This window comes from Oncorhynchus clarkii, chromosome 17 (genome assembly GCF_045791955.1).
Source record: "Oncorhynchus clarkii lewisi isolate Uvic-CL-2024 chromosome 17, UVic_Ocla_1.0, whole genome shotgun sequence".
Taxonomy (NCBI): Eukaryota; Metazoa; Chordata; class Actinopteri; order Salmoniformes; family Salmonidae; genus Oncorhynchus; species Oncorhynchus clarkii.
Window position 1 is genome coordinate 38,708,013 of NC_092163.1, and position 17,864 is coordinate 38,725,876.

At 40.0% G+C, this 17,864-nt stretch overlaps 1 protein-coding gene across 3 annotated transcripts in view; it reads right to left on the minus strand.

Annotated features, from left to right (window-relative positions):
- Positions 1-9,399: 9,399 nt before the first annotated feature.
- Positions 9,400-17,864, minus strand: part of LOC139370785 (voltage-dependent calcium channel subunit alpha-2/delta-2-like) — an 86,381-nt gene continuing 77,916 nt past the window's right edge. For 2 of the 3 annotated variants that reach the window (XM_071110546.1, XM_071110548.1), the window contains 5 exons: positions 13,430-13,485; positions 12,939-13,062; positions 12,738-12,847; positions 12,400-12,482; positions 9,855-10,531 (listed from right to left, as the gene is read on the minus strand). In XM_071110546.1, coding sequence (XP_070966647.1) covers positions 10,436-10,531; positions 12,400-12,482; positions 12,738-12,847; positions 12,939-13,062; positions 13,430-13,485 — 469 coding nt within the window. In that variant the 3' untranslated portion in view covers positions 9,855-10,435. Of the gene's footprint in view, positions 10,532-12,399; positions 12,483-12,737; positions 12,848-12,938; positions 13,063-13,429; positions 13,486-17,864 lie in introns of all 3 variants that reach the window. The other variant, XM_071110547.1, reaches the window with a different exon arrangement.

The following is a 17,864-nucleotide window of genomic DNA, read 5'->3' on the forward strand; positions in this document are numbered from 1 at the left end:
AAGGATAAGTTATTGCCCATTTAAGTAAATGAAATTCAGCTAGCTAAGTTCCAGCTATGTAAACAGCTTACAGTATGGTCATGCATACTATACGATGCAACCAAGAGTTTTTACATCATGCACAATGTAAAAACTCTGTTGGTTGCATCAAAGCTGCCTATATACCTATGTATTTGTTTATGAATGAATATCAGTCATTCGATGATGTAGCCCAGGTATTCCCAAACTGGGGTACGTGTACACCCAGGGGTACGCGCAATGCCGTCTGGGGTACGCCAAATAAAAATGTGATTTAAAAATAAAATAATAATCTTCACACTTTCAAACAGTCCATTTATATTTCCCAACGGGGCTATACATTTGGGTGAATTTTTTCTCTCGCCTGAGTAGCCTCTTTTCACTGCCAAGAATAAAATGAAACCATCTAGTGTTCAGCGAAATAACAACATAATGTAAAATACAGGTAGCCTAGTCAAATAATTAACATCAAATCTCATTAACCATTACTCTCTCGCAGGAATTCCACTAACGGTCCGTATGTAGCCAAACATTGTTGCTGCTCATGTTGGTATCTGTACCAATGATGCAAAAGCCATGAAAGGGAGACATATTGAAGTAGTAATGCGCGTGCAAGCAGTTGCTCATGACATTACTTGGGTACACTGTAGCACCCACGAGAGGCTCTTGCTGCCAAGGGAATGCCTGACAGCTTGAAAGAGGTTTTGGACACTACAGTGAAAATGGTTAATGGTCATAAACATTGATAAAAGATACAAGTGTTAAACATACGAATACAGATAAACTTCTCCTTAATGCAACCGCTGTGTCAGATTTCAAAAAGGCTTTACGGCGAAAGCACACTTATGCGATTATGTTAGGTCAGCGCCTAGACACAGAAACCCCTACAGCCATTTTCTAACCAAGGAGAGTGTTACAAAAGTCAGAGGTAGCATTAAAATTAATCACTTACTTTTGATGATCTTCATCTGGTGGCACTCCCAGGTCTCCATGTTAGACATCAAATGTTTGTTTGTTCGATAAAGCTCATCTTTATGACCAAATACCTCCGTTTTGTTGGTGCATTTAGTTCAGAAATCCAAAGGCATAATGCGCGCTCTCAACACCAAGATGGAAAGTCAAAAAAGTAAAATAAAATATAGTAGAAATATGTCAAACGATGTTTAAAATCAATCATCAGGTTGTTTTTGTCAAAAATAATCAATAATATTTCAACCGGACAAAAGCTTTGTCAATGGAAAAGGTAAACAAGAAATGCGCGCTCAACGTCGTGATCAGAAGAAGATTGAGAAGAAGCAGATGAAGATTGCTTGGTTCATGTCTGGAAATTTCCACTGTCCTCTCATTGAAAGCGGTGTAGCTCCCTAATTTTTCAGAGTAAAAGCCTGAAATAATGCCTAAAGACTGGTCACATGTTGAGGAAGCCATAGAGATGAACTGGGTCCTTGTATGGTGGATAGGCTTTCAATGGAAAAACAGCCTTTCAAAATAATAGTACTTCCTGGTTGGATTTTCCTCAGGTTTTCGACTGCCATATCAGTTCTGTTATACTCACATACATTACTTGAACAGTTTTGGAAACTTTAGAGTGTTTTCTATCCAAATATACTAATTATATGCATATCCTAGCTTATGGGCCTGAGTAGCAGGCAGTTTAATTTGGGCACGCTTTTCATCCAAAATTCCGAATGCTTCCCGCTACCCTAGTGATGTTAACTTTGTTAAAGCAAGGCCCCTGACCTCTCATGTATGTTCTGCACAATGCAATGATATGGGCAGCAACCATGTTACGCTTTTACAACATACAGAAGTGCGCTGGTTATTAAGGGGCAAAGTATAGACATTATTTTTTTAATTGTGAGAGGAGCTTAAAGTTTTCTTTACTGACCATAATTTTCACTTGTCTGACTGCTTGCATGATGATGAGTTTCTCACACCACTGGCCTATCTGGGTGATGTTTTTTCTCGCCTGAATAATCTGAATCTAGGATTACAGGGACTCTCTGCAACTATATTCAATGTGCGGGACAAAATTGAGACTATGATTAAGAAGTTGGAGCTCTTCTTTGTCTGCATTAACAAGGACAACTCACAGGTCTTTCCATCATTGTATGATTTCTTTGTGTGTAAATGAACTCCTGTTTACAGACAATGTCAACTGTGATATAGCGAAGCACCTGAGTGAGTTGGGTGCGCAATTACGCAGCTACTTTCCCGAAACGGATGACACAAACAACTGGATTCGTTATCCCTTTCATGCCCTGCCTCCAGTCCACTTACCAATATCTAAACAAGAGCCTCATCGTAATTGCAACACGCATTTCTGTGAAAATTGAATTTAATCAGAAGCCACTGCCAGATTTCTTATCATTAATCTGTGGTGAGTTATTCACAATTTTCGATTAACAAATAAGGTTTTATATGTAAGATGGTTAAATAAAGAGCAAAATGATGTATTATTATTATATTATTATTTGTGCCCTGGTCCTATAAGAGCTCTTTGTCACTTCCCATGAGCCAGGTTGTGACAAAAACACACACTCATTCTTATGTTTAATAAATGTATCGTATGTGTCAGGCCGGGCGCAGTGCACACTGACCAGGTCGCCAGGTGTACGGTTAGATGTGCATTGTGTCAAGAAGCAGTGCGGCTTGGTTGGGTTTTGTTTATGAGGATGCGTGGCTCTCGACCTCTGTGTGTGTGTGTGTGTGTGTGTGTGTGTGTGTGTGTGTGTGTGTGTGTGTGTGTGTGTGTGTGTGTGTGTGTGTGTAATATTTCAATTGTGGAGGTTAGTCATAAAACTCTCAGTACTATAAAACAGAAGATATCAAATGCACTGCACACCACAATAGCATTAAATCAAAGGAACACAAATCAGAAAGAGCTGAAGTGAAAAATATAAATATAATTTAATCACCAAATATCATATATGTCAAGACTCGGTTACAAACTCGGGTCTCCGGTGTCAGAAACAGTCACTTAGCAAACAAAGCCCATAATAGTCAGCAGAACCCAGAAGATGAGGCAGACACAGCAATACTTGAGACAGTGTTTTAATAAAGTAAAAAGGAAAGTTCTTCAGGCAAAAATATAAATCCACAATGTCAAAAGTAATTCCAAGAGAACAAAGGTAATCCTCCAAGTCAAAAGGTAAATCCACAAGGTGGTAGGTACAGCAGAAAAAGCCTCAAAAGATAATCAAAAATGAATAAATAAGAACAAAAACAGAGTACCACAAGAGCGTCCAACTGGAGCAACACATGTTCACAGCATCACTGGGGCTGGGTGCTAACGTTCAAACACAGAGCAAAGAACTGAGGAAAACTAAGGGTTTAAATACAATCAAGGGAAACGAGGCACAAGTGCAAATAATAACTGGGAACAAGGGAAAACAAAAGGATCCAAAAGCACAATGGGGGCATCTAGTGGCAAAAACCGGAACAACCCTGGCCAAATCCTGACAATATATAAACATTTAGAGATATGTTTTTTCATTTAGCAGACACGTTGTACAAAGTTGGCCTTCTTCCGTTGACTGCTTTGAGTCATCTGTACAAAACACAAGGTGACATGGATGACTGCGCACAAGGAGAGGAAACGCTGTCCCAAGCAAACAACAACAATAGCAGCAAACCAAACCAAAAGTAGCAGGACAGGAAAATGGTCCAATTCACACATTTATCAAGAGAACATCCCTGGTCATGCCTACTGCCACTGATCTGGTGGTCTCACTAAACAAAAATGCCTCATTTTGTAAATGATGTCTGAGTGTTGGCGTGTGAGCCTGGCTAGCCATAAATATGAAAGACAAGAAAATGGTGCCGTCTGGTTTGCTTAATATACAGAATGTGAAATTATTTATACTTTTACTTTTGATACATTTTATATTTAGCAATTACATTTACTTTTTATACTTGAGTATATTTAAAACCAATTACTTTTAGACTTTTACTCAAGTAGTATTTTGCTAGGTGACTTTCACTTTTACTTGAGTCATTTTCTATCAAGGTATCTTTACTTTTACTCATGTATAAAAATTGGGTAGCTTAATTTTTCCACCACTCACTGGAACCTCTTCCCCAGCCAAGACTAGACTTCTACTATTACTTTTGATACATTTTATATTTAGCAATTACATTTACTTTTTGTACATAAGTATATATATATTTAAAACCAATTACTTTTAGACTTTTACTCAAGTAGTATTTTGCTGGGTGACTTTTACTTTTCTATCAAGGTATCTTTACTTTTACTCATGTATAAAAATTGGGTAGTTTACTTTTTCCACCACTGCGCAAAACGAACTCGCCCACTGGAACCTCTTCCCCAGACAAGACGTGTGGTTAGTAGCTACTCTAGAGAAAATGGGCTAGGATAACCGTCAAACAGTTACATGTCATTATAGGCTACGCTGCTATGATACTAGGCTGTGATACTGTGATGTACCTCGCTAAATACATAGCCTCTCGCTTATTGGTCATGTCAGAGATAGATTTGCATAGCTATCGTTGAACCTGAATAAAGATTGTATCCCTGCTAGTTAACTAGCTAGCTCCTAATCAAGCACACCTGAAGACATGTTTGATGCATGTTGCCAGCTTGCTTTCAATGTTTCAACTCGAAATTGCTAGCTACTTGCATTGTTTGTTGTGATTGATTGGCAAACACAAACCCAAAGAAAGACCCACCTCAAACCACACCTCCAAGACAGCTCTTGTTGTGGGATAATGTAGGTATGAGGAAATGTTTTTCTTTAATCCATTTTAAAATAAGGCTGTAACAACAAAATGTGGAACATTTTGGGGGGTCTGAATACTTTCCAAATGCACTCTATCTGTGGTCCTAGCCCCACCCCAATCTCACCCCTATCATTATTCTCTGCCTAACACCTATTTTTGCAATTGCACCTGCAAACTATTTTTCAGCCACCCACTAACCCCCATTTGCACGTCACCCTAGGCTTTCTAAAAACACAAGCTCCTCCCCCCTCACATCCACAGGATGTCCTGCCTCCTAACAGTCTAACCTGGCTGGGGTTGTTCTCAGTCAAGTTTGCACCCTTAATATACTTTTAGCTACATATCATCACCATTACTAGTTTGAAACATTAACACTTATTATTCCCTTTACTATTCTAATTTCACTCAATTCTAATCTAACTCTAACCTAACTCTATTACCGGATCTTAAACATCAAACATCCCACCATTCTCTTATTTCTACATTCTAACAAATCACTATCAACCTAAGACCTTATCCTCCAAGCCTAATAGACATAGTCCAAATATACTGTACCTTAAAACCAACATCTCATCCTTAACCATTTTACTATATTACTTAAGTCAACCTTTAACATTCAACATATTTAACCTTTAATTATTATTTTAATAAATTCCAGTCCCAATGAATTTCTTCTTATTTTTCTTATTTTCTAAGGCAATGTCAATTTTTCTCTGTTCGTTCTTCTTTGTGCTCCATGTGTGAGTGTAAGTAAAACTTTTTCTTGGGTGTGTGAGTGGGGCCTCCCTATTCATACTTTCTGCCTTTAAAATGTCACAGAAAACTAGGCCTTAGTCTGCCATTCTGAGAGTATGTATGTATGTATGTATGTATGTATGTATGTGTGTATGTATGTATGTATGTATGTATGTATGTATGTATGTATGTATGCACTGAGTATACAAAACATTAAGGACACTTGCTCTTTCCATGACATAGACTGCCCAGGTGAATCCATGTGAAAGCTATCATCCCTTATTGACGTCACTTATTAAATCCACTTCAATCAGTGTAGCTGACGGGGAGGAGACAGATTAAAGAAGGATTTTTAAGTCTCAAGACAATTGAGACCGATTGTGCATGTGTACCATTCAGAGGGTCAATGGGCAAGACTAACTATTTACAGTAAGTGCCTTTGAATGGGTTCTGGTAGTAGGTGCCATGCGCACCGGTTTTTGTCAAGAACTGCAACGCTGCTGTATTTTTCACGCTCAACAGTTTCCCGTGTGTATCAAGAATGGTCCACCACCCAAAGGACATCCAGCCAACTTGACACAACTGTGGGAAGCATTGGAGTCAACATGGACCAGCATCACTGTCAAATGCTTTTGACACCTTGCTGTTCTAAGGGAACTTAATAAGTGTGTGTGTGTGTGTGTGTGTGTGTGTGTGTGTGTGTGTGTGTGTGTGTGTGTGTGTGTGTGTGTGTGTGTAATATTTCAATTGTGGAGGTTAGTCATAAAACTCTCAGTACTATAAAACAGAAGTTATCAAATGCACTGCACACCACAATAGCATTAAATCAAAGGAACACAAATCACAAAGAGCTGAAGTGAAAAATATCAATAGCATTTAATCACCAAATATCATATATAAACATTTAGAGATAATCTTTTTTCATGTAGCAGACAAAATGTTGTACAAAGTTGGCCTTCTTCCGTTGACTGCTTTGAGTCATCTGTACAAAACACGAGGTGACATGGACGACTGCGCACAAGGAGAGGAAACGCTGTCCCAAGCAAACAACAACAATAGCAGCAAACCAAACCAAAAGTACAGAAAGACATTAAACATTCATATTATTTCATAGCCTAATAAATAAAACGATAGGAAAGCTGTTACGGGCTTTTTTGAATAAACTGAAGTTAAAATGCCCATCCCCCATATTTTTCAAAAACATTCAACGTTCTTTAAATTTTGCAATAAACAAACTGCCCACTGAGTTCATTCTCACAATCAATGCTATTACCTAATTTATAACAGGTAATATGAAGCATACTCAAAGGTCAATCAGAGGTCATCGACCAAAACCCCCACATGCCTATCAGATTCTCACAACACTCATAGTGTAAGGTAACTCTGGTCCAGAACATTGTTTGGCTGCGATCTCAAAGCTGAATGACGCCCTGGACCAGAGTTAAGTGTAAGGTGGCACCCATTGGGAAATCCTCACGGAGTGGGAGAGTGCTTAGGCTACTCACGTTCACCTGTAAAGAAATGTCAAATACTTTTTATTACTAGTTTATACATCAATCTGGAAATGTTCCATAAAATCATGCAATAAGTATATCAAAAATTAAACGTACCAAACTAAAACACTGACTTCAATGTTAATAGCACACTGTATAAAGAGCAATAGTTATCCTATAATGTGGACAGAGTTGTTTTCAATATTTAATTCCCCCAAATCAATCATGAAAAGCCCAGATAAAATGCTCGTCTTTAAAATGCCCATGGTCTGGGATGGGTACTGGGTTGAGGTGTGCAGCTTCGATGTATACAATTTTTGTTTGTTAATTTACTTTTGTAAACACATTCTTGAAGAGACAATTATTTTTATGTTTTGTACAATCAGGTTTTTGTCTAGTCTGTCTTGAATAATATATAAATAATAATAAAAAACATGGTCCAAACTGAGTGTTCTTCAGTCTATTTAACAAAGGCTCTACATGAGCCTGTGAGAATTGCAGAAAAAAAGTTCAACTGTACTACTGCTAATACTGTATTCTAACAGTCATTGTAATTGAGTGACTCGTCATATCCGATTGGCTGATGGCAAGTCACTTCCTGGATGTCTCATGTATACAGTGAGGTCAGTAGGAAATGTGAGCTGGTATCTGGTATTCCTACAGAGAGTATGGGAATTCCCGTGGGTTGGAGGTCGCCCCCATAGAAATAGGAATTAGAATACTAGAATGGGTTAAAGGTCAGCCATTTTGGTTAGGGAGTTGGTCAACTATGATTTGCCAGTGCCGTGATAAGATATTGTGTAAAATAATGGATTTGTAAAATGTATCTGCACTGTATATTTGTTAGCTAGCTATCCAAACAGTTTTACTGCCAATATTCCATTCAAACAATGTAGTCAATCCACAGCCATTCACTGGCCGAAATCTGTAGATGATAGGACTTAGACAAGTTGTAAATGCAACAAGTACTTATATTGTATCATATAATAGCACTCTCAGATTTCCAAGAAAGCAAAAATGTTGACATTTATGGTCTGGTTACATATATGTTTGTGGCTATTTATACAGAAAAGGTGCATAAAACCCATATAAACTGTTTTTATGTTTATATAACATATTTGGTTGAAAATAATTATATTACACAATTTCTGATACATCACATGCCTTTGTTTTAATTTCATGCATAAGTAAAATCAGGATTATGCCTTTCATTCCATTTAGACTGGTTTGGATTTCTCCCTGACCAATATGGCAGCCATTTTCACTCCATTCTGGAACTTCGAGGGTTAATGACATAACCGCCCTCTAGTAATTTAATAGGATCTCTATGGTCCCCCCCACCCTCCCCAGATACGATATGAACATGTCATTAAAAAAAATGATTTACAGGAAATTTGCTGTAAAACTGCAACATTATCTCTCAGCCTCATGCCAAAATGTATAGAATAACAGGAAATTTGCTTTAAAAATGCAAAATTCTCTAAGCCTCATGGCAAAATGTGTAGAATTGCATGAGATACTGCGGTACACCACTGAACTACAGGGTAGAGGGAGATGACACTGAGCACTGGGGAAGCAGGCTATCTAGGCTGTCCTTTATCCATGATCAGCTCTTGGTCACACGGTTGACTGCACCTTTTCACAAACAGACTGGAGCAGGCTGAACGATGGCTGTGCCTCTGTGTCCATGGGGAAATTACAAGGGAAAGTACTGTAACTGGGCGCTGTTTCAATTGTGCTGTATCCCTAATACCTTGCAGTCTGAAATGTAATCCTAAACTACACCTATCTCCCTTCACCTCACACAGTCCACCTTAACATTTCCCATGGCCCACAAAATCCATTGAGGGCTGTCCTTTCAGTCAGTACTGTCCATAGAGTCGAGTGTGCCTTTCTCCAGGGCTGGAGCAGAAGTGTCTACTGTCCAGATCTGAGATCTAAAGTCCCGCTCATACAATAGGAGTGCACCAAGGCACTGCTGGGTGGAACACCAGGCATGACATGAAAGAAAAAACATTTTACAAATATTTCATCAAAAAAAGTGTGTCAAAAATATTACTCCTTTTTCTATAACCCAAATGTGTTTCTTCATAAAGGCTTCCAGGGGCTATAAAGCTCTGCTTGGACTAGAAGGGAATATCAACAAAGGGAATCGGAGAGTGGCATCATCAAATGTTTACACTGAAAGCTGCCCATACATAAGCTACATTCTCCAGAAGTTAGCATACACAAATGCATGAGCTTTTCAGATCACATAGACAAATCATTGCACAAGATGCAAGGTAAAGCTTCAGTAGGTCATCTTCAACCATCCAAATGGAGTATAACTTAAATGGAGTATAACATTTGACATATAGGCTATGCATGTTTGTTCATACATCTAATTCAATACATGTATTGTTCATATATATATATATATATATATATATATATATATATATACATACAGTACCAGTCAAAAGTTTGGACACACCTAATCATTCCAGAGTTTTCCTTTATTTTTTACTATTCTTTACATTGTAGAATAATAGTGAAGACATCAAAACTATGAATTAGCACATAACGTAGTAACCAAAAAGGTGTTTGTAAACAAATCAAAATAGATTTTATATTTGAGATTCTTCAAAGTAGCCACCTTTTGCCTCGAAGACAGCTTTGCACACTCTGGAATGCAAAACACTGGAATGCAAAGCTGTCATCAAGGCAAAGGGTGGCTACTTCATTCTTCAGTGTAGAAAATAGTAAAAATAAAGAAAAACCCTGGAATGAGTAGGTGTGTCAAATTTTGACTGGTACTGTGTGTATATATATATATATATATATATATATATATGAACAAAAATACATCTTTGGAATATATTTTACGTATTTTTTTATTTATATATTTACTATATGTTCATGTAAAATTCACAAAAACAAAATGTACTGTATCAGTTGATAGCAACGGTCCACTGTACTTTTGTTACAATGTTGTTGTTTTTTAAAATCTCTCAATCAATTCTTATTTGGCTTTTGGAAGCACTTTTAGAACATATTTAGCATTGATGCTAACTAACATCTAAGTCAATAAAATATTTGTCATAACATCCCTTTATCACACATTCAAATGAAGTGATTTTTTTTAAAGGATATGGATGATTAAAAAAAATATCCATATCTCACACTTGGGGCAATTTACTGTCATCAAAATAAGAGAAACTCTCTTCTTTTCAAGTGGCCTGTCATATGAGACATGCAATGGCAATGCAGAGAGAGAGATTAAGGGAAATCACACTAGAGAAAGGGAGAGGAAAGAGGAAATTGGAATTATGAGGGAAAAAAACTGTTTTGGCAGAGGTCAATCCCCGACCAGAAGTGGATAAAGAAATGTTGAAGAACAAAGGGAAGAGTAAGATAATGGATGTCAGGAGATAGTGGATGATGACTGTGGTAATGGTCTAGTCCAGGTGTCAGAGAGAGAGAAGAGTCAGGATCAGCTGGATAGAGAAAAGGATTCCTATTGAAGATTGTAGGGAATGGCCTCTCCCACACTCCGATGTGTTCTCCTAGAAGAGAGAAATAAAGAGAAGACGCAGACTGAGAGGACTAGAGAACAACCACCTACAGTGCCTTGCGAAAGTATTCGGCCCCCTTGAACTTTGCGACCTTTTGCCACATTTCAGGCTTCAAACATAAAGATATAAAACTGTATTTTTTTTGTGAAGAATCAACAACAAGTGGGACACAATCATGAAGTGGAACGACATTTATTGGATATTTCAAACTTTTTTAACAAATCAAAAACTGAAAAATTGGGCGTGCAAAATTATTCAGCAAACTCTCTCCAGAAGTTCAGTGAGGATCGATCGAATGATCCAATGTTGACCTAAATGACTAATGATGATAAATACAATCCACCTGTGTGTAATCAAGTCTCCGTATAAATGCACCTGCACTGTGATAGTCTCAGAGGTCCGTTAAAAGCGCAGAGAGCATCATGAAGAATAAGGAACACACCAGGCAGGTCCGAGATACTGTTGTGAAGAAGTTTAAAGCCGGATTTGGATACAAAAAGATTTCCCAAGCTTTAAACATCCCAAGGAGCACTGTGCAAGCGATAATATTGAAATGGAAGGAGTATCAGACCACTGCAAATATACCAAGACCTGGCCGTCCCTCTAAACTTTCAGCTCATACAAGGAGAAGACTGATCAGAGATGCAGCCAAGAGGCCCATGATCACTCTGGATGAACTGCAGAGATCTACAGCTGAGGTGGGAGACTCTGTCCATAGGACAACAATCAGTCGTATATTGCACAAATCTGGCCTTTATGGAAGAGTGGCAAGAAGAAAGCCATTTCTTAAAGATATCCATAAAAAGTGTTGTTTAAAGTTTGCCACAAGCCACCTGGGAGACACACCAAACATGTGGAAGAAGGTGCTCTGGTCAGATGAAACCAAAATTGAACTTTTTGGCAACAATGCAAAACGTTATGTTTGGCGTAAAAGCAACACAGCTGAACACACCATCCCCACTGTCAAACATGGTGGTGGCAGCATCATGGTTTGGGCCTGCTTTTCTTCAGCAGGGACAGGGAAGATGGTTAAAATTGATGGGAAGATGGATGGAGCCAAATACAGGACCATTCTGGAAGAAAACCTGATGGAGTCTGCAAAAGACCTGAGACTGGGACGGAGATTTGTCTTCCAACAAGACAATGATCCAAAACCTAAAGCAAAATCTACAATGGAATGGTTCAAAAATAAACATATCCAGGTGTTAGAATGGCCAAGTCAAAGTCCAGACCTGAATCCAATCAAGAATCTGTGGAAAGAACTGAAAACTGCTGTTCACAAATGCTCTCCATCCAACCTCACTGAGCTCGAGCTGTTTTGCAAGGAGGAATGGGAAAACATTTCAGTCTCTCGATGTGCAAAACTGATAGAGACATACCCCAAGCGACTTACAGCTGTAATCGCAGCAAAAGGTGGCACTACAAAGTATTAACTTAAGGGGGCTGAATAATTTTGCACGCCCAATTTTTCAGTTTTTGATTTGTTAAAAAAGTTTGAAATATCCAATAAATGTCGTTCCACTTCATGATTGTGTCCCACTTGTTGTTGATTCTTCACAAAAAAATACAGTTTTATATCTTTATGTTTGAAGCCTGAAATGTGGCAAAAGGTCGCAAAGTTCAAGGGGGCCGAATACTTTCGCAAGGCACTGTATATAATATATATCAAATAATAACAATAGGAAGTGATGCACAAGAGACCACAGTTGTGTCCCAAATGGCACCCTATTCCCTTTACAGGGCACTACTTTTGACCAGGGCCCATAGGACTCTGGTCAAAAGTAGTGCATTACTGTATATAAGGAAAAGGGTGCCAAGTGGGGGACACAGTATGTCTGGGGTACTAGAGAACTCCTTACCCAGATGTTGTAGTCCCAGCATTCGGTCGGGCCTCTCCGGTAGCGTGCAGAGTTCAACACCTCACAGGGATCCTCCTCCTGGACTGTTGGCCTGGGTTAAGGTCAGAGGGTCAACAAGGAAATGCAGTGACACTTTGGGCCTATATAGAGTCTTCTATATGGATACAATAACACCCAATGATTCACTTATTTACAAAATGTAGGCTACAGCTAGCAATATTATCTAATAAGTCAATATATTAGGTTTTTGTAACATGCAGGAGATCATGCCCCCGTTTGTGGACAGCCTTTGTTCAGATTTGTAGACGTCGCAGTCCTGGTGACCAAATGAAGGATACACTCCGTTTTGACCTGGGTCAGTCTCTCAATCTCACAGGAGCTACAGGGCAGTGTCTCAGCCACCACAAACAACAGGTTGGTGTTCTCTATCCTCTTAGCATGAAATAACCTACAACAGAGGAAAAGAGGTCACATATTTGTACAAACATACACACACACACACACACACACACGCATAAAACATGCATGAGTACACACACCTGGAGCAGTTCCCACAGTCCTGCAGCACATTGTATGAGTTGGTGGTGTTGGTGAAGTAGAACTGGCTTTGGATGGTCACACAGCTGCTCTCCTTCTGGTCAAACCCATCTGCCAGAACATCACCTGCAACAAAGGAGGAATGAAACACACAGAAATGTTTTTTTGTTTAGGGTATCATGACACTTTATTTGACAGTTGTGAAATGAAAGGGGGATTCAGGCACGTGGGAGAAACAGTGGGAAAGGTGGACGCGGGGATTGAACCTTTGTCTACAGTAGAGAGCCAGCTTCATACATGTGACATGTACTGGGAGTGTTCATGTGTATATGTAAAAACACAGTGAGCTCCATTTCCAACAAGACAGCCCTGGCAATGTGCTGTCCCGTGTACACCAACTACTTTCCCATAGCATATGGAAACATATTCCCCTAACATGTCAGCTTTGGAGAAAGGCACACATACAGCACAACAATAAGAAATGTGCACCAACCTGTGTAGAGCCAACTGTTGTAGGCCAATCCATAGAGCAGCTGCTGGACTACAGACCTGATACAGATGAATCAGGTAACAACACACAGTGTGAGGAAGCTGAGCCATAGAGTAATATCACAGTAATAGGCAGGACATCTCTCTGACCTAAACCTAACTTGATACCTCTAAACCCTGTCTGGGGGGGGGTTCTACTACCAAGGATTCTACTACCAAGGGTTCTACTACCATAATCTAACTTTGATATTTTTTTTTGAAGTGTCCCAAAAATATCTGAAAAGAATATTTGATGAAAAAAATAGTTGGTCCTACTGCCATTGGCACATCAAACACATTGAATAACAGATTCACTACATGGAACAACAGTTGGTCCCCTCATATTTCCTCTCATCAATCTACACACAATACTCCGTAATGACAAAGCAAAAAAACATTTTTTCTACATTTTAGCAAATTTGTTAAAAATAAAAAACTGAAATCATATTTACATAAGTATTCCATACCCTTTACTCAGTACTTTGTTGAAGCACCTTTGGCAGCGATTACAGCCTCGAGTCTTCTTGAGTATGACGCTACAAGCTTGGCACACCTGTATTTGGAGAGTTTCTCCCATTCTTCTCTGCGGATGCTCTCAAGCTCTGTCAGGTTGGATGGGGGCGTGTCGCTGCACAGCTATTTTCAGGTCTCTCCAGAAATGTTCAACCGGGTTCATGTCCGGGCTCTGGCTGGGCCACTCAAGGACATTAAGAGACTTGCCCCGAAGCCACTCCTGCGTTGTCTTGGCTGTGTGCTTAGGGTTGTTTTCCTTTTGGAAGGTGAACCTTCGCCCCAGTCTAAGCGCTCTGGAGCAGGTTTTAAAACCTCTTGGGGGGCAGTATTTAGATTTTTGGATAAAAAACATACCCAAATGAAACTGCCTATTTCTCATGCCCAGAATCTAGAATATGTATATAATTGTCAGATTAGGATAGAAAACACTCAAAATATTGTCTGTAAGTATAACAGAACTGATATTGCAGGGGAAAACCTGAGGAAAATCCAACTAGGAAGTGCCGTTTTTCCTGAAAGCTCGCTGTTCCATTCTATGACTTCCCTCCATTTAAAGGGATATCAACCATTTTCCTTTTCCTATGGCTTCCTCATGGTGTGAACAGTCTTTAGACATAGTTTCAGGCTTTTATTTTTTTAAATGAGCGAGAAAGATCAGATCGCAGCAGAGGATGGCAGGATGGCCAGCAGCGTTTTTTATACGCAACAGAGTGGGGCAGCCATTTTCTCTCTCTCTCCTATTGAAGAAGCTACGGTCCGGTTGACATATTATCGATTATTTATTAAATAAAACTACTTGAGGATTGATTGTAAAAACGTTTGACATGTTTCTCACAAACTTTATGGTAACTATTTGGAATTTCCGTCTGCCCCGCTGTGACCGCTCGAGCTTGTGGATTTCTGAACATAACGCGCCAACCAAATGGAGGTATTTTGGATATAAAAATAATCTTTATGGAACAAAAGGAACATTTATTGTGTAACTGGGAGTCTCGTGAGTGCAAACATCCGAAGATCAAAGGTAAGCGATTCATTTTATTGCTTTTCTGACTTTCGTGACCAATCTACTTTGCTGCTAGGTGTATGTAATTTTTTGTCTACTGAGAGAGATGTTCTTACATAAACGCTTGGTTGTCACGTTCTGACCTTAGTTCCTTTGTTTTGTCTTTTGTTTTAGTATGTCCAGCGCTGCCAGAGCCTTCCTCCTCTCCAGCGCTGCCAGAGTCTCCCGTCTGTCCTGAGCCGTCAGTCAGCCAGGAGCTGCCAGAGACGTCAGTCAGCCAGGAGCTGCCAGAGCCGTCAGTCAGCCAGGAGCTGCCAGAGCCGTCAGTCAGCCAGGAGCTGCCAGAGCCGTCAGTCAGCCAGGAGCTGCCAGAGCCGTCAGTCAGCCAGGAGCTGCCAGAGCTGCCTGTCACGCCGGTGATGCCAGAATCGCCCTTCACTCCGGCGCCGCCGGAGTCTCCCGCCTGTCCGGCGCCACCGGAGTCTCCCGCCTGTCCTGCGCTGCCGGAATCTCCCGTCCATTTGGGACCCATGGCTAGGGTCACGTTCTGACCTTAGTTCCTTTGTTTTGTCTTTTGTTTTAGTATGGTCAGGGCGTGAGTTGGGTGGGTTGTCTATGTTAGTTTTTCTATGATTTTCTATTTCTGTGTTTGGCCTGATATGGTTCTCAATCAGAGGCAGCTGTCAATCGTTGTCCCTGATTGAGAACCATATTTAGGTAGCCTGTTTTCCTTTGTGTTTTGTGGGTGGTTATTTTCATTCTTTGTGTGTCTGCACCAGACAGAACTGTTTCAGTTTTCACTTTGTTGTTTTGTATTTTGAAGTGTTATTTTTCATTAAATAAGATGAACACTTACCACGCTGCGCTTTGGTCCTCTCCTTCCACCTACGACGAGAACCGTTACATTGGTATGCTTTCGCCGAAAAGCTATATTGCACTGGTGATTTCATGAAAATGAAATATTTGTAGTAATTTAATTTTCATTTGGCGCTTTGCAATTCTGCGGAAGTTGACGAAAATTATCCCGCTAAAGGGATAGGTGCACCAAGAGGATCTCTGTACTTTGCTCTGTTCATCTTTCCCTCGATCCTGACTAGTCTCCCCACAGCATGATGCTGCTACCACGTTTCTCCATAGGGGTGCCAGGTATCCTCTAGACGTGACGCTTGGCATACAGGCCGAAGAGTTCAATCTTGGTTTCATCAGAACAGAGGATCTTGTTTCTCATTGTCATAGTCCTTCAGGTGCCTTTTGGCAAACTCCAAGCGGGCTGTCATGTACCTTTTACTGACCACTCTACCATAAAGGCCTGATTGGTAGAGTGCTGCAGAGATGGTTATCCTTCTGGAAGGTTCTCCCATCTCCACAGAGTAACTCTGGAGCTCTGTTAGGGTGACCATTAGGTTCTTGGTCACCTCCCTGACCAAGCCCTTCTCCCCCGATTGCTCAGTTTGGACAGGCGGCCAGCTTGGAAGACTCTTGCCTCAGCACAATCCTGTCTCAAGATCTACATACAATTCCTTCGACCCCATGGTTTTTGCTCTGATATGCACTGCCAACTTTGAGACCTTACATAGACAGGTGTGTGCCTTTCCAAATCATGATCAATCAATTGAACATACCACAGGTGGACTCCAATCAACGTGTAGCAACATCAAGGATGATCAATGAAAACAGGATGCAACTGAGCTCAATTTCGAGTCCCATAGCAAAGGGTCTGAATACTTATGTAAATTAGGTATTTCTGTTCTTTATTGTTAATAAATTTATTAACATTAATATTTAATTTAAATTTATTTTTCCGGCTTTGTCATTATGGCGTATTGTGTGTAGATTGAAATCCATTTTAGAATAAGGGTGTAACGTAACAAAATGTGGAAAAAGGGAAGGTGTCTGAATACTTTCCGAATGCACTGTATACTTCCATTCATTTTTTCAACTGGTACTGGGAGACCTTCAACAAGTCTTGTGAGGCCTATAGGCATCCTAGAGCAAAACAACCGACATGTACGTGTTCGTTAGTCTCACCTTTCCACAGAGGCTTATGAGGTTTCTGTGTTATGCACTATAGCCCGTTACCATATATGTGATTGAATATTATCTGCTGTTGGCTTGTGTGGATGTATGTATGTGTTATGCAACATAGCTGACTTGAAACATTGTTAACAGTTTCAGGGCCATGGACCTTTCCCATGATGGAAAAATACAGAATAACATGAAGACAGGAACTGTGCAATGAGTTGAGGGGGCACATTCAGAACGTAGTGTTGCGAGAACAAACAGTATTTTGTTAGATAACAGGAGCCAGGTGCGAGATAACGGTATCGAGCATGAGCGCATAGATATTCTTCACAGCAACAGTTACATCTATTAACTGAAGCGCTTAGGGGGCTGGGACCAGCCTTTGCGCCAACAATCAACGATAGGCTGGGCGAGTCTAAACCACACCCAGTCTCTACTCTGACAGGCCGGCTCGGAAGTAGGAACTATTTCTGTCAGGGTATATTTATAATATCTTTGTCAAGAACAAGTCAGTTCTCTGTTTGCCCTGCGAGGTGGGACAGAGAGCCCGTATATACGAAAATTGCATTTACCACTTATTGCTTAGCTAATAAAAAATACATAGTATACAATCGGTGACTCAGTGTCATACTTATCCTGATACCAGATTCGAATTGACGCAACTCTAACAGGCGTCATATTAGTGTGTAGCCCAAACTGTTTGGACACTACAGCCAAAAGTTAGCAGATCAGCTGTACTGACTTTAGACAAGTCCCAAGACGCTTATGAGAGGAGAACACCATCATCACCATCGTGTTCTTGAGAGTCTCATCTTTCCATAGAGGGGTCATAATAAATTGTACACTACAGACAATTCTGTGA